Source organism: Xenopus laevis, chromosome 2L (assembly GCF_017654675.1).
Source record: "Xenopus laevis strain J_2021 chromosome 2L, Xenopus_laevis_v10.1, whole genome shotgun sequence".
Lineage (NCBI taxonomy): Eukaryota > Metazoa > Chordata > Amphibia > Anura > Pipidae > Xenopus > Xenopus laevis.
Window position 1 is genome coordinate 57161853 of NC_054373.1, and position 23479 is coordinate 57185331.

General features: G+C 37.2%; 1 protein-coding gene across 2 annotated transcripts in view; it reads left to right on the forward strand.

Annotated features, from left to right (window-relative positions):
• Positions 1–1652: 1652 nt before the first annotated feature.
• csf3r.L (colony stimulating factor 3 receptor L homeolog) overlaps positions 1653–23479 on the forward strand; it is a 35450-nt gene continuing 13623 nt past the window's right edge. Inside the window, exons 1-6 of one of the 2 annotated variants that reach the window (XM_041581904.1) lie at positions 1679–1737; positions 7104–7145; positions 12560–12642; positions 17097–17396; positions 20456–20579; positions 21627–21814. In XM_041581904.1, coding sequence (XP_041437838.1) covers positions 12585–12642; positions 17097–17396; positions 20456–20579; positions 21627–21814 — 670 coding nt within the window. In that variant the 5' untranslated portion in view covers positions 1679–1737; positions 7104–7145; positions 12560–12584. Of the gene's footprint in view, positions 1738–7103; positions 7146–12559; positions 12643–17096; positions 17397–20455; positions 20580–21626; positions 21815–23479 lie in introns of both variants that reach the window. The other variant, XM_041581903.1, reaches the window with a different exon arrangement.

Sequence of the window (23479 nt, forward strand, 5' to 3'; positions counted from 1 at the left end):
TAAAATAATACATTTGCACAATCAGTTTTTTCTTTGTGCAAATGTAAGAATAACTTTTGTCAATCTGCAAAGTATTTAGTGACTCCATCCACCTGTGGAAGAAAGATCCAAATTGGGTACTTTGCTCCAGAATGCAGTGTGCATATTGTTATATACCCACTGTGCTGTGTAAGTGAACACATTTTATAGTGTTAAGAGAACTTTAGTGTGAAGAGAGCTAAGCAAATGGTCTCAGGTACCTGTTAAGTACACAGTAGGTGGCTTATTTACTTCAGATTTCAAATACAGAATTATATTTTATGTTTCTCTAAAACTTTAAAATTCGTGTTTTATTAAGTGTAAAATCCACAAAAAACTCTAATACAAAACTTTGCCAAGTAAAAGCAGTTGAGGTCCCATAGAAGTCTGTGTGGATCCTATTGGACCTTTTTTTAGCCATTCAGACTACAAGAGGTTTTCCGATATTGTTTGAAAAACACAAATTTTTCGAGGTTTTTGAATTTTGTAGAGCATTGTTCAGTGTGTTTTTTTTGTTTGTACTTTTTATAATTGGATCATTGGTTTTGGAGAAAAAAATTTAATCGTGGTTTCAAAAAGCTCTAAAACGACTAAATTTTGATCTTTAAATATCAGTGTCATTGGCAATGCAGGACAGAATTGGGCATTTTTTTTGCACTCTTCTGTCCAGAAGGGGCAGGCAGGTGGAGGCACGTAGGTGTACTCCTTGCTTCCCCCTAACTTGTGTTTCATTCAGAGATGCAAGTCAGTAAGTCAGGAGGCACAATGGGACCTGTCCTTACTGCCTTCTCTAAGGACAGGGCTCTGATGCACCTTCTGACCTAGCTCTCTCTACCAGGCACCAGATCTTGTACTCAGAGCAGTGAATAACATTTTACACTTTTAGTATGATGTAGAGAGTGATATTCTGAGACTATTTGCCACTGGTTTTCATTTTTTATTTTTTGTGGTTTTGTAATTTTGAGTTATTTAGCTTTTTATTCAGCAGATCCCCAGTTTGCAGTGTCAGCCACCTGGTTGCTAGGGTCCAAATTACCCTACTAACCATGCATTGATTTGAATAAAAGACTGGAATGTGAATAGGAGAGGGGTTAAATAGAAAGATGAGTAATAAAATGTAGTACTAACAGTAAATTTGTAGCCCAACAGAGCATCTGGTTTTTAGATGGGGCCATTCTATAACATACTATAAGTTAACTTAAAGGTGAACCACCCCTTTAAGCCCCACAGTGCTCTTGCATAGGCACCTTGGGAAATGAAACACTGCCCGTGATATCTCAGGGTGCACTTTGCGCTGTATCTCAATTAATAGTAGCAGTAAGGAGTACACTTAATATGTTACAATCGGCGCTAAACCCTGCACAAGGCATATATTTTCACGTTTTTACAGTGTAATATGGCACCGTTGGGGATGGTGCACTAATCTAAGAAAACACTAGTTCTGTTGAATATTAACACAGTCAAAATAAACTTTTATACAAGTGATAGTATCAGGGCTTTTTTTTTTGCTAGTGGAAGGTTATCCCCTTTGTCACAATTCTAGGTGTCTGTGTCACTTCTCCCCTCCTCCAGCTCTCATGCCTGTTCAATGTTCAGGGAAGTGTTTTGCAATTTCCAGTGGGTTGGAGAGACAGTAACGGCATCATTCTACTGGGAACTGCAGCTGGCAAACAACATCGAGCAGAGTGCAGGAACCAGCAGCCAACCGTCAGCGGCAAGGTGAGAACTACCCCACAAACTATTCCCCTTTAGGCATCAAACAGGGAAAATATGATCAGCATTTTATTTTTTAGAGAGTATGTTGGATATTGCCTACTTCTGAATTATTTCTGTTCAGGAAGGGACTCTTTCCTTTCATTTAAATTTACATACTATGCACTTAAAAGTCTTGTTGTGTTATTTTAGGCTGTTACTTTTCATTTTGTGCGATTTTAAAATTTTAGATGAATTAAATAGATATTCATACAAATATAAAGGAGTTATTATTTGGAAGGACATGTTGGAATTACATTATATTCATGTGTAAAATTACTAGAGCTGTTTTTTTTTAGCACAGAACAAATTTTCTTTCTTTTTGGAGTCTTATTGCTACTTTTCCTGAAATGAATAAAGAAATGAATAAATGAACTGATGTCAATGGCAGAGCACTGCAGCCAATTCACTGACAGAAGTGCCAGCATGCAGCAGCGCAATTAACAGTAGCAGCCAATCAGAAATTATTTTTGATCAGTCTAGGATTAGTTCAAAAGTACCAGCAAAGATCTGATTGGTTGCTACTGGCGACTGCACTGCTGCAATTTCTGCAATTTTCTGAAAATTAGCCTGTAGCCTTGCAAATGCAACCCAAGTTTAGTACTCATTGTATAACACAAATGTATTTTCTTTTTTTGAATTAGACCAATTCTATCCTTAGGTTTTCTGCATATATCGTATGGCTAGATTGTTAGCTCATGAGGCAGTTTCTCAAACCATATGTTGTTATTGTTAAAATAGGAGTGGTGAACAGCTTGTGAGCTTCTAGTTGTTGAACTACAACTATCAGCATCCTCAAGCAAAAGCTAAAGTTTTGCAGCTTGGGCATATGAACCGACAGCTTTTCTAAATTCCTGGGCACTGGTGCAGCTAATTAAGGCACAGAATGAATTGCAGTTGGCAAGGCAAGGCATGGCTGAAGCATTGGGTTGCGTGTTGTGGAGGAGGAAGTACATTTAATTTTAATTCTAGATATATGAAGATATCAGTAAATCATGCTAAGATCTTTCAACCATTTAGTTCTGATTTTCAAACTGCAATGCTGCCAAGGCAACAGAAACAGGATATTAACTTTATTGCATTTCTTGCTTTCCTCGAAAGGATGTTTACTTGACTTGCCTTGTCATGTATTCATTTGAGACATAACAATTCTAAATCAAATTTGCAGCTCATATCGTTTTGTATAGATTTCTTAGAGTTTCTTGAATGCAGTACAATCTCCAGTATTCTGTGAGCTTGTATTAGAGGATTCTGGGAACTGTAGTTCGGTTATATTTTTAATACTCTAACAAAAAATTATAACAATGCTTTTTTGGATATACTTAGTGCATTTGCCCACTACAGCTATCAAATTGTTTAGTTTTAAAGAAGAACTAAAGCCTAACTAAAGAAGTAGGCTAGAAATGTTGTACATTATGTTTTGGATTTCTATACCAGCCCAAGGTAATCACAGTCCTTTAGCAGGGAAGATACAGACTCAGAGTTGTGGCAAGGCCACTGCACTTGCTCTGTGCTGGTGTCACTAGCTGAGCTATACTATATATACAAAATATAAGGCTGATTAGTACTTAATAATTACTACGTCAGCTCAGAAACCAGTGCAATTAGTACCAGAAATTAATTATCAGCCTTGTAGCATCAGCTTATATAACAGACAAACCTCATTTTCTTTTTGCGATGACCCCTAATCTTAGCTTCTCAACAGCTGCTCACTGAGCATGTGAGTGTCGCAGACACTTACCAAAATGGTGACCCCCCTGTGACAAGTTTGAAGTCCTGGATCATTGCTGCTATTGACAAGCTGAAACTTTAGGCTGGTGCAATTAGTTCAGTATGTCAAATGTGCCATTTTTAACCATATTAATTTTTATAGTTTAGTTATCCTTTTATGCTTCATGTACCCAAAGGCAAAATACTGAATTCTTTTAACGTCATGACATATGTTTTATTGCTACTTGTATAGACCTGTGTGCTCAGTCTGTGGGATGGATGATTCATTTGTTTTATTACAATATTTTCTCTCATTGCTGTCAGGTTGGGCAGGACATACATGGCTGACTTGCTGAATTTGCAAGCAGTATAATTCTGCTTCATGATTTATAGGCATCCTAAAGTTTATTCTTTTATCCAGAATGCTTTAAACCTGGGTTCTTATGTATAATTAGTCTTGCCATAATGTGGAGCACAAGGATTTGAGTGGGTTGCTCACCTTTGAATACACTTTTGGCATGATACAGAGAGTGATATGCTGAGAAAATTTGCAATTATTTTTTTATTTTTTGTAATTTTGGTTTTTGAGTTATGTAGCTTTTTATTCAGCAGCGCTCCAGTTTGCAATTTCAGCAGTGATATGATTGCTAGGGTTCAAACTACCCTAGCAACTAGGCACTGATTTGAACAAGTTACTGAAATATGAATGGAAGAAAGATGAATAACAAAAGTAAAAATTAACAATAATTGTAGCCCCCATTTAGCATTTGTTTTTCATTTGAAAGCTGAAAAGAGTCAGAAGTAGAAGGCAAATAATTAAAAACCTGAAAATCTTCTTAAAATTAGTCATTCTATAGCATTCTATAACATATGAAACCACTCTTTAAAGGAGAAGGAGAGGCTGGAGACACTTGGGGGTGCCAAACATTAGGCACCCCCAAGTGATTGTAGCAACTTACCAAAAACCCAGGGCAGTTGCTCCTATCAGGAGAAATCTGCACCGGCCCCGGGTTATAGGAGCGAGCACCACGGAGATATCTACTTCCGTCTTCGCGCAGCTGCGCATTTCCCCGGACTGACGCATGCGCATTTGAACGAAAAAGCCGACTTTAAAGTTAAAGTTCGGCTTTTAGTTCTGATGCGCATGTGCAGCTGCGCGAAGACGGAAGTAGATCTCTCCATGGTGCTCGCTCCTATAACCCGGGGCCAGTGCAGATTTCTCCCGATAGGAGCCTGGGTTTTTGGTAAGTCGCTACAATCATTTGGGGGTGCCTAACGTTTGGCACCCCCAAGTGTCTCCAGCCTTTCTTTTAAGGCTACTAAAACTTTGGTAGCCCCTATGAGGATTGTCCACCTACATTGAGGCTCTGTTTGGCAGTGCTCCTGGGTTTTATACAACCAAAACTTGCCTCAAAGCCTGGAATTCAAAAATAAGCACCTGCTTTGAGGCCACTGGGAGCAACATCCAAGGGGTTGGAGAGCAACATGTTGCTCGGGAGCTACTGGTTAGGGATCACTGCCTTAGGGTATAGATGGTTCAATAAGTAGAGTGTAGTACTTACACATGCAAGGGAGCCCTATGATAATACCTGCACTAAGGGTACCTTGCACTCTTTCCTTTGTATATTATAAATAATGTGTAAAACAAAGGACATGTGAAAGGCTGCCTATATCCCATCCGTGTGCCACCGATTCTCAGTGGAGTAACTACTGGGGGAGCAGGGGGTGCAACTGGGCCAGGGCTCGCACCCCCGCAGGGCCCCCTCCAGCAGATCATGCGTGCTACAGCGGGCTGGAGTTGGCTGCAGCCGCATAGAAAATGCGCACAGACGAGGTGGGGGGGGAGCTCGGCTGCACGGCCCGCACCAGGGCCCGCCCCCACCTAGTTCCGTTACTGCCGATTCTACATGCAATGCTGCATACAGGGAAGACATCGATCTTTGTGCTCTGTTCTGGAGGAGAGGCAGGTGCACTGTTGCAAGAAAAAAATCCAGCTACTTTGTGCCTCTGTCCTGCTCTGTTCACTTTGTTAAAGGCATGAACACAGAGGGATATATTTATCAAAGAGTGAAGTTAGAGATCACCACAGTCCGGTAGAGTAAAATGCTGCCTCTATCTATTCATTTTTATGGGATTTTTAAAGGTGTATTTATTGTATCAAATGGTGAACTTTCACCCTTCGATAAATACGCCTTTAAAAATCCCATAGAAATGAATGGAGAGAGGCGACATTTCACTCTAGTGGACTGTGGTGATCTCTAACTTCACTCTTTAATAAATATACTCCATAGACAATTGATCCCTAGGGGTATATTTATCAAAGAGTGAAGTTAGAGATAACCACAGTCCACTAGAGTGAAATACCACCTCTCTCCATTCATTTCTATGGGATTTTTAAAGGTGTATTTATCAAAGGGTTAAAGTGAAAGTTCAGCCTTTGATAAATACGCCTTTAAAAATCCCATAGAAATGAATGGAGAGAGGCAGTATTTCACTCTAGCAGACTGTGGTGATCTCTAACTTCACTCTTTGATAAATATACCCCCTAGTGTGCTTTCTCCTCATTTTCTAATCATGGTGATTTGCAAAAGCTGTTTTGTCTCTTAGAAGAACTCCTCGATAATATTTTGTCTGACCACGATTTCCCTGGTTCTACAAAGCAAGGCACAGAAATTTCTTGGCACTAGGAGGGCAGAACTATAGTGGACTGATCCAACACTGCAATTATTGGTATTGTTGTTGGGGAACTTATGACTACTCAGGCTAACCGCTGAGCATGCAAACCACCTGCAAACTCACGACACATGCCAAACTAAAGTATCAGTGCTGCACTCCCCATGTGTTGCCTTACCGAGCATTTGTTTTTAGATGGGGTCAGTGACCCCTATTTGAAACCTGCAAAACACCAGAGGAAGAAGGCAAATCTAAAAACTGAAAAAAATAAAAAATGAGGGCCACTTGAAAAGTTGAATTAGCTATTCTCTAAGGTACTAAACGTTAACTTAAAGGTGAACCATCCCTTAAACTGTGCCATATATGAACTTAATGCAGATTTTTGTATTAGGTCACATCATATTATTCCTAATGCTTTGATGTGATAATGAGTGATTAAACCATTTATTTACCCAACAGAACCTCAGCACAGTGTGCTGTCCCAGCAGTTAATTGTTTTATTATGTTTAAAATGTATATGTTTCATGCTCATATGTTTACCCATTATTATGCTGCCACCTAGTGACTTAAGCTATATGGCAGGTTCTATACTTCCTTGTTTGTAAAACCCTCCTATTCCCTTCCTCATATGTGATGTCAGTTCCTCCCATCATCCTTATGTGTTCCTGCCTACCATGAGTGAGGAGCTACTCTATGGTTAGGAAGAGAAACATAGGGTCCTGTCAGTTCCTAAATTCAAAATCTGAGGATAGGAGTAGGAAGAGATTATAAATAGGAAGAGTTTATTAACCACAGAACAAATATAAAAATATTGCATAATTAAACCTTGATTCACACAATGAATATTTGAAACCCGTTATTAAAAGGTCATTTTGATATTTGATTCTTAGGCAATCAAGCAATTACTAAACATGAGACTGACAATTAATCCTTCAAATCTCTTTCCGCAGATTCTAATGAATAAATCACAATCCATTTCCTCACATACGCAGGTGACAGCAAACAGGGAAATAGTTCTTCTGATGAGAAATAGGGACTACACCAATGACAGCTAAGCAGGAAATATATACCAGGTTATGTTACTCAATTTCATTAGGAGTTATCACTCTTCTTTAATTAGGGAATTATTATATGTCTTCTGTGACTGTGTTATCATAAATATAAATATGTGCCAATATATATATATATATATATATATATATATATATATATATATATATACGTACAGTACCTTGTACTTGATCCAACTAAGATATAATGAATCCTTATTTTAGGCAAAACAGTCCTATCAGGTTTATATCAATTCTAAGTTATCTTTTAGTAGACTTAAGGTATGGAGAACCAAATTACAAGATGACCCCTTATCTGGCAAAGCATTCTGGATAAGAGGTGCCCTACCTGAATTCATAAACATTTTACAATAATGACATCAAACTTCCTTTTTATTACTGACTGTGTTAAATATCCAGCCTGAATGCGATTATCAGCATATTATTGTTAGGGTTAACGGTATATCTCTTTGAAAATGACATTTTTAGAGATTTATCATACCCGAAGATGCAAAAAAACGGAAAATACACCATCTCAAACCTGTCGAGGTCATGTACTGTAAAAGTCAATGGCAGATGTCCCTGAAGTTGTTTAGTGACATTGTGATCCATGATGGATAATCCGAAAAAGTCAGGGTTTGAAAGCGAAAAGTTGATATTAGTTGAGTTTTCAAATCATATGATACGAATTGATGCTCTATTTCATTGCAACATTTTGTCGCTCCAATTCATTCGAGAACAATTATTCATAAATGAGTTCAATTTGTGGAAGGGAGTTTGGTTGGCTTTGTTTTCATAAAAAAATCTGTTTAATTTGAGTTTTAGTAAATAAGTCCTTGAGTATGACATAGAAAATATTCTGAGCTCTTCAGTTGGAGATTTCAGAAGCTGCCTGGCTGCTTTGGTCTTGTTTACGTTAGGAACCATGCAGTGGTTTGAACAAGACACTGGAATATTAATGGAAGAGGGTCTGAAAATAAAGATAAGGTAAATACTACAATAATAATTGTACGCCTCACTTAATATACTGCATGTGATTGAAGGGGGTAATCTTAGGTTAGCCCTGGACCCAAATACAGCACTGCTGTCTGTTCTTTTAGTATATTATTTGAAATATATACTGTGTGTTTATATGTAAGTAGTGCTATAAGGGTGCAAATATTGTACTTACAGTTCATTCCAAGTTTGGCCTATATGGAAAGCAGATGTTAATGCACTTGCCCAAGTTCAAAAGAATTGCAGTAGAATCACACCCAGGTCACCCTGAATAAACTCCTTACTTTACCACACCCAACTACTCTTGGTTATGGCAGGCTGCACTGACTTGCTTTAACTTGGAAAATTGATGAATAGTGACGATGTATTTATCCATCAAGACACACTGTCTGCTTCTCCGGAATCATGGGGGAAGTAGGGTGTGTTACCCCTAGTTCTGTGGAATTAAGGGTAGCCTCAAGTTTTCGTTTTGTCTTTTTTTTGTGCTTTCAATTTACAGGTATAGGATCTATAATGTGGAATCTAAAACACCTTTAAACTTAAAAAAAAAAAAAATAACAGTTTAACTGAATTATCAATTTATAATTTGGTGAACTTCCCCTTTTTAAACAATATTGGTCTTCAATTAAAATTATGAGAAATATGAGAAACACTAGACCAACGGATAGGGGGTTATTTATCAATGTCCGAATTAATTTCAGTATTTTCTGCTACAAACTCTAATCAAATCAGTTTGGGTTTTTTACCCTTATTTATTATTACATTTTACTGAAAATTTGCTTTGTCTGAAAATAAAATCTGATTTTCACGATTTTTATTTGGATTTTTTCATCTAATTTTCACGATTTTTTTGGAATTTTCACCTGACAACTCTGAACATTTTGGGGTATTGCATGAAACATCAAAAAATCATTGGGACTTCTCCATTGACTTATATGCAACCTCGACAGGTCTGAGATGCCGGATTTTCAGATTCTGACTTTTCCATCCTCAGGGTTTAATAAATTCCGGAAAATTCACGATTTTTTGAAATTCCAATTTTATTAAAAAAAATTATTGTGGAGCACAAAGCTTGTCTCTGTATTTTGTCTCATAGTTTAGAGAGCATGAGTTCTTGCACCCCTTATGGTCCTGCACATCTTCCCCTTGTATTACCCCATATGTCTTTCTAGTTGTGTAGTATTGTATGTTGTTTTCGGTAGAAAATATAAAATTCAGGTCTTAGATGCTTGTTTAATGCTTAGTTGAGCCTATAGGGGGGAATTAATATAATTTTTTAATTAAAACAGTTGACCAAAATTTCATCCACAACCTGAACTCATTTATCAATAATTTGATAATTATAATAAAAAAAGTCGGAGCCAAAAAACGATGCAACAAATTTGTCCGGCAATTCGTACGATTCACGCTCTAAAAACTTGACTTTAATGAATTGCGATGTGAAAAACTTGACTTTACTTGACTTAATCGGATTATTCAGTGCAGATAATGATGTCAATAAACAACTTCAGGAACATCTGACACTGACTTCTACATGACCTCGACAGGTTTGAGATGGAGTAGTTTCGGATTTGGGTTTTTAGCAGCTTTGGGGTATAATGAATCTCTAAAAATTCAAGTTTTTTTTTCCTCTAAACATTTGAGTTTTTCTCTTTAAAAACTCAACCAAAAACGTTTGAAGTTTAATAAATGGGCCCCATAGTATGGGAAATTGAAGTGTAGCAATCACTTTGAACAAATTGTGACTGGCGAAGACTGATATTCTACAGAGGACACTGGTGAAGAAGGAACTTTCTAGAGGAGTTAGAATAGAATTGAAAAGGGCTACTAGAAACAATGCTTTCAAGTAGAGCTGCTAATTCTATTGATATTGCTATGTTTAACTAAAATTGGATTTCGCATATTTTTGTTATTACAGCTACTTTGATCAGTATCAGCATCTCTTTTTTAAAAAAAATAGAAACCTGTACTAACCAAAGGGACCCTGAGCTTATAATAAAATCAGTTATAAGTTAATAAAATCAGTTTTGCAGAGGACATGCCACTACCAGTTACCTCAATTTATATTGGGCTTTTGTGCTCAATGCTGAAAATCAAGTGGCAGAAAGGAATTGGGTCTGATAATACAGGTATCGTACCCATTATCCAGAATGCTTGGGATCTGGGGTTTTCCAAATATCGGATAGTGAGACCTTAAGTCTATTAGAAAATCATGTACACTAAATGAACCCAATAGGCTAGTGAATCAAAGATCAGCTTATGCACCCTACTTTAGCCACCCTTCTCTAGTAAAAATGCTTCTCTCTTGAGCTTAACCTATTGTCTTGCTATATATCAACATTTGTAAGGGTTCTATGATGTCACCTTTCTAATTTCATTGTCATTTGTTGCCATACATGTTAAATAGCTGATACATATTATTTCAACTGAAATGGTTGACCTGCTGCTTTCCACCCATTATAATATACATGTATGGGATCGATTACCTAGAATGCTTGACCTGGTATGCCTGATAATACCATGCCATACAATAATGCTACTAAAAACATTTAAACATAAGAAAAGATTCAGTTATTCTGCCACCAACATGAATTTATTCTAGCTTAGTTACCAGCAAGTACAAGGTACTGTATTGAATGTGCAAATATTTATAAAACTTCAAAAAGAGAAGAATACAGCTCAAACAGGGGGAAATGTAATAACATTTGCAAAAACAACAAATTTGCAATTAAAAATTTGCATGTCGCAATGCAATGTAATATTCTTTATTAGGTTTTAATTGCATTTCGAATCTTAATTGCACATTGGAACTTTTAACAAATGACTGAAGGTGGTGTAAATTTTTGGAGCAAGCATAACAACTTTTTCATTAAGAAGTTTTATTACATACACTGCACACTATCCCAAATTATAAAGACCGCAATCGCTGTCCTACTGTCGTGTGAGGGGCAAAGTGTTCGCAAAAGCATAATTGTTCACTCAATTTGCGAACATTTATTCACATTGTGAACACATAGCAAACAATTTTTTGCGTTAGCGACCAATATTACATTCCCGCCATAGAATATTTCTAGTACCAAAACTTTTGCAGGAAGGACAGGAGCAAAAACTGATGATGTATACTAGAACTAGACAGTGTTGTTTCCAAAAGAGATGGGGATCATCTGAGTAAGGTGGAATAAGCAAGAAACAGAAAGGTCATGCTAATAAGTGTGCAAAATTATTATGAAATTATATACAGGTATAGGATCCGTTATCCAGAAAGAACTGAATTACAAGAAGGCAGTCTCCTATAGACTCCATTGTTATTAAATAGTTCAAAATTTTAAAATATATTTCCCTTTTCTCTGTAATAACAAAACTGTACCATGTACTTGATATCAACTAAGAGATAAGTAATCTTTTTTGGTTGGAAAACAATCCTATTGGGTTTATTTAACGTTTAAAAGAAAACAATACACCCAAACAATGTAAATAGCATAAAACAGCTTATATGTAAATCCCTGCTTCATTAGAATTCACCTCAGAGTTTTATATGGTCATGGAACTACTCGGTAACTTATAATATCCATATATTTTTCAAGAGGGGGTACTTTATTCACTATATATATTTCAGCTTGGTAAGATTCTTTAATATGATATAAACTATATGTTGGTTAAGTATTCATTCTGGGGGTATATTTTTCCTTTAAATGACGGTATGGAGTTCCAAATTATGGAATTACCCCTTATCCGGAAAAGCCCTGGTCCCAAGCATTCTGGATAACATGTCCCATACCTGTATAAATGAAACAAGGTTTAAAGTCTGTCTTCTAGGGAAATAACTGGTCAGGACTTGATGATGATCTTATATGATGTGTATGAAGATTAATTAATATGTAGTTGTGTGGCTTAGTTATGTTTTTATTGGTCTGTAACTGTGCCTCCAACAAGAAGATCTGGGGGCAGATTTATCAAGGGTCGAAGTGAATTCAAGGGAATTTTTTAAGTAATAAAATTCGAAGTAATTTTTGGATACTTTGACCGTCAAATAGGCTACTACAATTTCGACCTTCGATTCGAAGTAAAATTGTTCGACTATTCGACCATTCGATGTGTGTTTTGCTAAGTTTTTTTAAGTCGAAGGATTTTTTGGGAAAATTGTTAGATTCAAAGTACGATCGTACTATGATCGGAATACAATCGTACGATGTATAAAATCCTCCGACTTCAAATGTCGGAGGATTCTAATTGATGGTCGAATTTCGAAGTTTTTTCTACTTCGAAATTCGACCCTTGATAAATCTGCCCCTTAATAATGAACCAATGTGTTTTTGCAGAGCTTATTTTTACTTCTCCTGAACTATTAACATGTCTTGCAGGTAATGGGATAAAAGAGCTATAGCAATGTGGAGAAAATGGGGAATTATGCTGGTGGAAATACTACTTCTACTCATGTCTGGGGGTAAGTCATCTATTTATTATCTACAAAGAATGCTCCATTGTTAAAGGTTTTATACAAATTGTACGTACTTATCGGATTTAGACTGGGACAATCCGTTAGACAGATTCTTGAGGAGTGTAGGCGTAAGCAAGGGAGCTATCTCTCAATACTATAAGAGAAATACTGAACTATGCGATTATACCAAGGAAAGGAGGGAGCGGGGAAACTGATACATGGATTGAATTGAAGCCTCTATGCAGAAAGAAATGCAGGTTAAAACATTTTTGAAACATGGGAAAGCAACATTACAACACTACCTATTAAAAAATGACAAGTGCTGGTGAAGTGCTTCCAGGGGACTTCTTGGTATACAAAAAGAAAAATACTCCAAGATTCACCAGTTGTACTACAATAGCCATTAATATACATTGTAGCATAATCAGTATGAAAGGAGATTGTATTTGCTGAATGTGACATATTCCAAATGAGATAGTATACTCCTCTCATACATAAAATGTACCATATTCTCTATAACTTGCATTAAAGTATATGAGCCAAGGCAAAGCTTTTCTCTATTGTAAGAGTACAAACTGAAAATATTTATGGATGCTAATTGTTATCTATTTTAAAACTGCTATGCCACTTATCTAAGGAACTAATCTAAGGAACTATACTGCCTGTGACACATATTCCCTGTCTGTTCATTAATAAAAAGATGTTTAAAAAAAAGTTTTATAAATGATTTGTGGTTTGAATATCTGTAGCATGTCTTCCCATGAACAGCAAGAATGTGTCTTTTAGGATATCCCACAGGCTGAAGAGAGTAGCTGAGTTATCAAGGTTTACAGGAACAAGCTACAATGTAGAACGTCTTCCATTCTTTTTTTCCATTTCTTCCGCCATCATTTGTTTTATTTCTTCCATTTCCAACCAACCACACCTTTTTTTTCTTACACTTCACAAGTGGTAACAATTTTTACATAACTCTCAGCACAGCCCAATCATTGCTCAATACCACTTACACTAAGGGGCAGATTTATCAAGGGTCGAATTTTGAGGGTTAATAAACCTCCGAATTCGACCCTCGAAGTAAAATCCTTCGAATTCGAATATCGAATTCAAAGGATTTAGCGCAAATCGAAGGATTCAAACGATTTCAAGCGATCGATCAAAGGATTTTTATTCGATCAAAAAAAGCTTAGAAAAGTGCTGCGGAAGGTCCCCATAGGCTAACATTGCAGCTCGGTAGGTTTAAAGTGGCGAAGTATGAAGTCAAAGTATTTTTTAAAGAGACAGTACTTCGACTATCGAATGGTCGAACAATTTTTACTTTGAAACGTTTGAATCATGCGATTCGATCGAATTTGACCCATTTGATGGTCGAAGTACCCAAAAAAATATTTCGAAATTCGAATTTTTTTTCATTTGAATTCTTCACTCGAGCTTAGTAAATCTGCTTTAAGAAAAGGGGACGGCACTCCGGTACAAGGAATATACTTAATTAATCATAGGCATGTGATTAAGGGAGTGATTTCCGAAACGCGTAGGGCGTTGGATCCTTACATGAGCTTGGAATAAAAGTATATTCCTTGTACCAGAGTGCCGTCCCCTTTTCTTGGTGTTTAAATTGGATTTTAGCAGTGGGGACGCTGCGGACAGAGCACCCGATTGCAAATAGGGAGAGTGAACCTGGAGCGGTCCTTCTTTGTTGAGCTTAGTAAATCTGCCCCTAACTATTAACTGCTGAAAAACAAATATTCATTGAACTTATCATGTAAAGAAACTCAACAAAAATCTACGGTAAGAATGAAAACTAATGCCAGAACAGGGATTTGGATACATAAAGCTACAACAGAAAAAAAATTATATTATTATATTAATTTGGCAGTTACATGGCAACATAGTACAAGATAGTTGAGCTTGAGGAAACTAGGCATGAAGATTATACAGGAGTTTTTTTTTAAAATATACATAAGAATCTTAGTATGGAAACTTAGCAGTGTTACAGCTGTACAGGTTCTGCACATGTTTTTTCATTAGCTTGATGAATATTGATAGTTTTTAATGAAGGATTTCTCAGAACTACAAAAGAGGGGTTAAATAAGCCATATATGTGTGAAAACGGAAAAAAACACGTTTGAATAGAGGGGCATTCATCAAAGGTTGAGTTTGTAAGTTTTGTGAGGTTTTTTTCTACCTCAGATAAAATTAGGGAAAAATCTCAAATGCCTTGAATTGATTGAGTTATAGGTTAAAAAACCTTGAATACTCTAATTTATTGAGTTTTTGAGCACAAAGATTCCAGGGTAATTAACTCCAGAAAGATCTTTGTATAAGTCATTCTAAATTGAGAAAGCCGGATGACAAACAAAACATCTTCAAGTTAAAAAATAAAATAAAATTACAGCAACAGCAGCTGATTTGCCTGATTACTATAGATAAACACTCAAAGAAAATTGAAACCTACAAATGATTGGTTATCTATGGAAATTGATGGAAACAGAGTCACCAACAGTGGAAAGTAAAAAGAAAAAAATACAGCAGAGAAAGAGAAATTTCTACAGGAAGGTTTTCAGTATGAGATTAGTACTTATAGCATGGTTGATGGCATAGGTGCTTAAAAGACTAACCCCTATATGTAGTAAAAGCTACTAAGTTTGCCCAGAGCAGTAACCCATAGCAACAAAAAGATGTTTGCCTTTAAACAGGTGACCAGTAAATGCTACCTGCTGATTGGTTGCTATGGGTTACTGCTCCTAGGCAAACTTAGTGACTTTGATTACATAACCCCCTTTGTGCCTTGTCAGGTTGTCAAAAAAAGCAGATGCTTTTCAAGACATTTATCCTCTAACAATTGCTGGCACTATCACTCATCAGTTCATGTTAGTGTGAATTTGTGGGGGCTGTTTTGGCTGCTTTAGCTTTAACTTTTGGGGTTTATTGAAAACAAAAGTGACTAAAATGCCAGAGAGAGCCCTGTGTGCATTTAAACCAGAGCAGAGGCAATTCTCAGTTCCATGGGCAGCAACAAAATTATAGTAAGAATTTATTTTGAAAGTGGCCTTGCTTACTTATGAAATGTGGGGCAAGGTACAATATGCAAAAAATGGTGCAAAGCGGAATACAACACTTCTTGCAATCGGCAGTGGTATATTCATGAGGGGGTGGTACATGGGCATCAACTTGGACGCCAATTATTTGCTCGTCATTCAGATAAGTTACCTGGGTGCAACCAAAGGTAAAGGGGCTACAAAGCTCACACAGACTGTACCAAGTATAGCAGGTCAATGAAAGGGGTACAATTTTGCCTCTATGGAAATGGTACATTTCCCCAAAAAGTCAGATAAAAACTTATAGTGCCAAGTTATTCAATAAAAGAAACAATTTATAGTGGTGCATTTTTGGAGACACAAGAAAAACTAAAAAAGGCGGCTCAATCCCAGTCGTAAAGCTAAATTTTCAAAATGTGGCTCATCTGATGCAAAAGATTGTATCTGGGTGTATAACCCCCAGGTCTATCACATCCTGGCTCGACCTACATACATCAGCAGTGAATATGTGAGACAATGATAAACCGCACTCAAAATGGCTCAGGTGCAGTGCCCCAAACCCGTAGCTTGGAGTGCGGTATAGACAACAGCAAAAATGAGCACGCCCTCCAGAAGCCAACCAGTTGGGTTAAAACTTGATTTTATTCCATATAGCTAAAACAACATGTCCTGTCCAAATGACATTTTTGGAGAGTTATTTTACTTTTTTTGGAATCAGTAATTTATTTAGTTAATATACTGTAGTTTATACTGTAAATTGACTTTAAAATGTGTGCTTTCAACATCACAAAGACTACTAGCATTAGACATAAAGCCCCTTCACAGTCTGAATCTATTGGGTCAAATGAGAATGATGGAAAAGAATGCTGTATCTGTAAGGTCAAATGCACATCTGAAAGTACAGTTCTACTATGTTAATTGAGTTACAGTAGCAATGAAATAATAGATTTCCCATTTTCAGTGTACATTGTGGTATGCTCATCCTACTTTCTAAAACTTACAGTTGTATTGCAAGGTATTCATTGCTTACTATATTTGCCATAGGAATGAAGGAAGTGGTTTACATATGTCTACCCGATTATAGGGGTAAATTTATCAAAGAGTGAAGTTCTGCCACTAGAGTGAAATTCCGCAGCTCTCCATTCATTTCTATGGGATTTTGAAAGGAGTATTTATCAATGGGTGAAAGTGAAATTTCACCCTTTGATGAATACGCCTTTAAAAACCCTATAGAAATGAATGGGAAGTGGCGGAATTTCACTCTAGTGGCGGAACGTCACTATTAACTTCACTCTTTAATAAATATACCCATAAGTCTGACCAGTGTTATGAAATTCCATTAAATGATATTCAAGAGGGCTAGGTATTTAATTAATGTTACATTTGAGGCACAGTGTGTTTACTAATTGTACCCCATCTTCACAGGTGTGACAGCCAAAACGTGTGGAGTCATTTCCACAGAATCTCACACAGTCCAGCTTGGTTCCCCTTTCTTTGCATCCTGCGCTGTTGGCAAACAATTCTGCCCTGATTTGGACCAGGATGTCCAAGTGATTTGGAAACTGGACCGAAATATCATCCCAAGTAAAGATCACAATGATGTTCAGCAAAACAAGTCTTCAATTTACTTCAGAAGTTTCAACAAGACTTTTGCAGCACTGTATTGCTACTTTCAAATGGATGAAGGACTACAGCTAATGGACAGAGTGGAAATAAATGCTGGCTGTGAGTTTCAATGCATGAAGACTATTATTGTCCATATTTCTTTTTTTTATCTTTTATTTCATTTTTTACACAAAAAATAAACAGTAAAAATAACAACTGAAAAGAAAGGAGAGAGATAAGAAACAAATAAGAGATCATAGTGGAGTGGCAGATTTACTAAAGGGCGAAGTGGCCGTTGCTAGCAATAATTCACCAGAAATACAATCCATAGGAACATAGCCAATTTACTAACAGTCGTAGAGGAAAATTCGCTAGCGAAAGAGACCAATGCTAGTGTAGTTTTGTACCCTATTGTCAGGCGAATTTTCGCTCAGGCGAATGATGGTTACTCCGCAAATTCACTAAAGTGCGAATTTTACAGAATGTTACCTCTTTCGCTATACAAATTGACCTATGTGTTAGGGGCAAATTTACCTAGGGTCGAATATCGAGGGTTAATTAACCCTCGATATTCGACTGCTGAATTAAAATCCTTCGACTTCGAATATCGAAGTCGAAGGCTTTAACTCAATTCATTCGATCAAAGGAATAATCGTTCGTTCGAAGGCGATTCGAAGGATTTTAATCCATCGATCGAAGGGTTATCCTTCGATCAAAAAATTGTTAAGAAGCCATAGGCTAACATTGGCCTCGGTAGGTTTTAGGTGGCGAACTAGGGGGTCAAAGTTTTTTTTTAAAGAGACATTACTTCGACTATCGAATGATTAATAGTCGAACGATTTTTAGTTCGAATTGTTCGTTTCGAAGTCGAAGGTCGAAGTAGCCCATTCGATGGTCGAAGTAGCCAAAAAACACTTCGAAACTAGAACTATTTTTCCTCTATTCCTTCACTCGAGCTAAGTGAATGGGCCCCTAAGAGTACTAACAAAGTTTCGCTAGGCATAAATGAATGCTAGTGAAAGTTCGCTATGAAATCCTCATGCTGATGAATTTATGCATGCGAAACTTCACCAGCATTCGGCTACAGAGACGAAACTTTGCATTTTCGTGAATTAGTGTAGTGGTAGCGAATCTGCGCCTGGCGAAGTGGTGAATTTGCCCCATAGTTTGAACTATATTATTTTAGGCCTCAATTAGTCCATTCTGTCACTATATGATGTGGGCGACTGTTAGAGACCCATTTATCAAAGGCCGAATTTTGAATTCATGTGAATTTTTTAAAATTCGAATATACTCACAATTCGACGTCGAGGTTATTTAAGAAAAAAATTGAATGGCTAATATTCGATTGAATGGTTCAGGCTCAAAATTCGTATTCGATTTGTATGAATCAAATTTTTCTCCCGAAAAAAAAGTTGAATGTCAGAAAGGCTATTAACATCCCCAAAAGGCTCAATAGACCTCTGCTATTGATTTGTACATGAACTTGGCAGGTTTTAGGTGGCGAATATTTGAAATAGGACTGTTTCCATGGTCAAGGTGTGATAAATCTCACATTCAAATATACAATCGAATAAGGGGATTAAAATTCAAATGTGTGAATTTTGAAACTCGAAAATTCTAATTAACTATTCAACCCTTGATAAATCTGCCCCTTAGTGTTCAGATTCAGAAACCAAAAGAGCCATGCAAATATAAAATATGTATATATTTATTATATATTTCATATTTATATATTATATTAAGTATAAATGTGTCCTGGCTTCTTCAGATATATGCAACCTTATAGTATGTTAGAACACCTTGTATACACCGTACCTTTCCCAATTGATAAACAGCTTAAAGCTAATTTCTATCCTGTATTGGTAGGCTAAATGGTGATGTTATAGTTACAGTATGTGTGTCAATGTAAACCAATATAATGTGACAAGAAGCTAAGGTGATGTATAGGGATTTCTGAGTCATATAACCTTTCATTTCAGTATTCATTTTAATTAATAAGTTGTTGTACTTGAACCAATTGTGTAATTAAATCCCTGCAAAAGCACTAATTATTTGTGTAAGAAAAATATACACACATACATTATGATTGTACGAAACCTCTATTCAAAACTACCTCTATTCAAATCTCATTTGCGTTCTAATGTTTGCTTAAGTGGCTAAGAAGATTTGTTTAATCTGAGACTAAACTGCATAAAATTACATCAAAACAATATAGATAAAGACAATGGGGGTCATTTGCACATAGGCAGTTCAACCTGCAACTGTCTTAAAAAAAAGCTAATCACTGATTGGTTGCTACGGGTTTAAATTTGCCCAGTGTTTATAAGTGAGCCTAAATGTGCTTAATTTACTAAGATTTGCACCAGTCCAGTAACAGTTATCAACCAGATATTTGCTTCTATTTTCGAAACCTGTGAGCAGTTGAACCCGTAATACATTATAACACAATCAGTATTGATGCTGAGATTAGGCATTATTGAACCTAATATGAAAAACATATTTTTAAGAAATAATATTCCCATAGTTAAACAGGCATAGGCAGTGTCGGTCTGGAAAAAAAACCCGGTGGGCCCCAACCCTCATGGGCCCCCAGCCGGGCCAGACCCCTTTCTCCCGAAGACCCCTCTCGTAAAAAATGCGTCAGCGCATGCGCATGGTGACATTCACGCATGAGTGCCGTCATGCGCGCGCCTAGAAGCGCGTCGGAGTAGGGGTGTGGGGGCCCGAAGCCCCCCAGTCCAACCCTGGGCATAGGAACAATTATCCAGAATGCTGACCTTTTCCACATTACAGGTCTTTTCATAATTTGGATCTCTATACCATAAACTAAAAAAAAACATTTAGACATTAAATAAACCCAATAGGATAGCTTTGCCACCAATATGGATTCGTGCAGCTTCGTTACCTTCAGTTTCAAGGTACTGTTTTAAAATATTAGATTTTTTTTGCTTTAAATGGGAGATGGCCTTTCCATCATTAGGAACTTTTCCAAATAATGGGTTTCTTAAAAAGGGACTCCATACCTATATTTGTAAGAAAATTCATGTTTGCGATTTTACATGAAATCTTTGTATTCACTTTTGTCATAATTAGTACAGTTTATGAAACATTATATTCATTTCAAGTACTGTGATCTTAGCTATATCATCTACTAGATTTATTTCCATCTGTTGTAGATCCTCCAGCTAAACCGACCAATCTGATGTGCCAGCTAAACCTCACAGATGACAGGCTAGTATGCAGCTGGCAGCTTGGGAGAAACCCCTTGCTAAAGACCAATGCAACACTCTCAATTGCTAGGTGAGTACCGATTAGCATTTGCAAATACATTTATCTTGGTTGCACAGTGACACATAATAAAAGATACAAATGTTTGCACCAAATAGTCATCTGGTAGTGTCTGTAGATTATTTCTGAAACTTGGCTGCAGGCTGAGAATCAGCCCTTACGCTGGAATTCCAGATTTACATAATGCCCACTAGCAAACATGATACACCAAACAAACTGCACAGAGGAAACCAAAGAAATGCTGAGTGTGTCATTTCTAAGTTGAGTTAATGTAGACATTTATAAAGTGGTGGTCCATCCTTATATTATATTCAAAACCCAAATAGATTTTAGCTTGGAGCATATATTATAGCATATTTTTCTGCTACAACATAAAACAAAATCTGAACATGTTTAAAGGAGAAGGAAAGTAATTTGGCACTTGGAGGTGCCAAATGTTAGGCACTCCCAAGTGTTTCTATTTACTTTCCTGACACCCCGGGCCGGTGCTCCTATCAGCAGAAAACTGCACAGGACCAGGGTTCTGCCAATGAGCACCACGGAGTGAGCTTCTTTTTGCTTCTTCAGTCCACAAATTACTGGGGCAGATGCATGAAATATCCAGCTTTTTCGTTAAAGTTCAGTTTTTCCCTCTATTGTGAATTCGCAGCAGTGAGAAGAAAGAAGAAGCAGGAAGATATTTCATGCATCTGCCCAGGTAATTTGTGGATTGAAAAAGCGAAAAGAAGCTCACTCCATGGTGCTCATTGGCAGAACCCTGGTGCTTGGGGGTGCCTAACATTTGGCACCCCCTTGTGCCAAATTACTTTCCTTAGCTTTTAAATTAAGAATACTTTAACTACTCCTGAATACTATGGTAATCGTGTTTTTTGTTTCCGTTTTAGTTTACTTTTACTTTGTTATGATTTGTGTCTATTATTAATAACAATACTGTACAAACAACATCAAGAAACATTTCATGTTGTACATGTACTTTATTGCAAAAATCAATAAAATATGTTACAAAAAAAAAAAAGAATACTGGAATTACATTGCCTTATGAAATTTACTCTTTTTTAGGACGAATAAAGATTGTAAACCGATTGAGGGGAAAAAATACAATTGTGTGCCACAACCTGGTGAGACATCATGCACCATCCCCCGTCTTGAATTCCATTTCACCCAGAAACATGCAGTATGGATTGTAGTGCAAAATGAGTTGGGATCTGTTAACTCATCCTATCTCTGTGTCACACCAATGAACTATGGTAATGTCCTCTCTACTTTGGAATGTTTATAGATTGAGAATAATGTAAAAGTTGCAAAGTTTTCACCAGATTTAGTAGGAAAAAGCAAATAATCAGTGGGTATATATTACTTGTCATCTGTTTTGAAGTTGCTGTGGGTTATTAGACTACATTACCCCCACGAGTCAATATAATGTAACCGCAGTTAGGTTGTGGAATGCCCTGCCGGGTGCTGTAATTTAATAGCAGCTACAGGTCAGAACACTATCCTATCAGTTAGTTCAAAGAATGCTAAAAAATATTCCCTTGTTATTCTGAAATAAAGCATAAATAACAGTTTCCCTAATCCAATGACCCATTACAGTCAATAAACGATCATCTTTTACTGGAAACATCTTCTGTTTATTGCTACACTTACTGACCATGGTTAGGACAGAAAAAAGACTAAAATGTACTATTGAATGCCATTCAGAAATGAGCCATGTACAGTAACACGATTTTGGGCTATACAAGCCAAAGGGTTTAACAACCAGCTAGTATACTAGAGCATGGGTTACATTTGACTCTAACACTTAAGGCTGGGCCTTCCCAAAGTGGAGCAAATGTGGTGTAGTGCATCTAAATTCCCACAGGCTACTGTGTATAAACTGAATAAAAGAAGAGGCGGTCAGGAGGTTCTTGCAAATCAAACAGAACAAAATATTTTATTTGTCAGAGACAAATGATCCACAGGGTTACTTACAGTGCATACAAGCATATGCAGAATATATTCACAGGCTAGGACAGTACATCAGAGCCAACTGTATATGGATCCCCTGAGGATGTAGTCAAGGCAGTACAGCATAACTCCAGGCAGAAATACCTCACACATGGTCTGGATCTCACCCAGTGGAGTGGTCAAGGAGGAGAACCTTAAGCCTGACACCCTATCTACGGTGGTCCCTTCACTGTAGGCAAATCTTACAGCCTGGGAAGATACTTCCTGCTACAATCCTTGATGGAGCACAACACTGCTCTTTCTCTCTTTCCTCACTGTCTTACAGAGAGGCTATAACAGATAGTAACCCTGTCATTAACTAGCATTGTTCACAGGGTCCCTGTTCCCCGACTTATCTCTCTCCCTAGAGGTACTGGTCCCTCTAGGGCAAACTTGGCTTTACTGGGCCTTCAATGGAAACCACCCTTTCTCACTCACTATACCAGTGTGTGACAGGAAGTGGTCACAACACCTCTTGGCCAATAACTGGGATATGTAAATTACAACTAGCTACATGGGCATCTGCCCAGCAACCAGGGATTTCAGGAAGTGTAGGTAGGGATGGGCGAATTCGCTGCGAATTTGCGTGATTCACCGCCAGCGAATAAATTCGCGAAACGCCCGTGAAAATTCGCCCGAAAAAATTTGCCAGCGTCAAAAAAAAATTTCGCTGGCGGCGAAAAAACCGGACGCCGGAGTCATAAACTGCCACCAGCGCCATTTCGTGAATTTTTTGCCGTTTCGCGAATTTTCCGGCGAAACGGAACAAATTCGCCCATCACTAAGTGTAGGGATTTAAAGCCATAGGGCACATTAACCCTATGGGTCCTTACAATACATTAAATGGGACAGCAAATAAAAGCTCATTTACATTCTCAAGTGAAATTGCAGTCCCGAAAATTTCCCTGCAGCCAGTAGCTCATAAAACC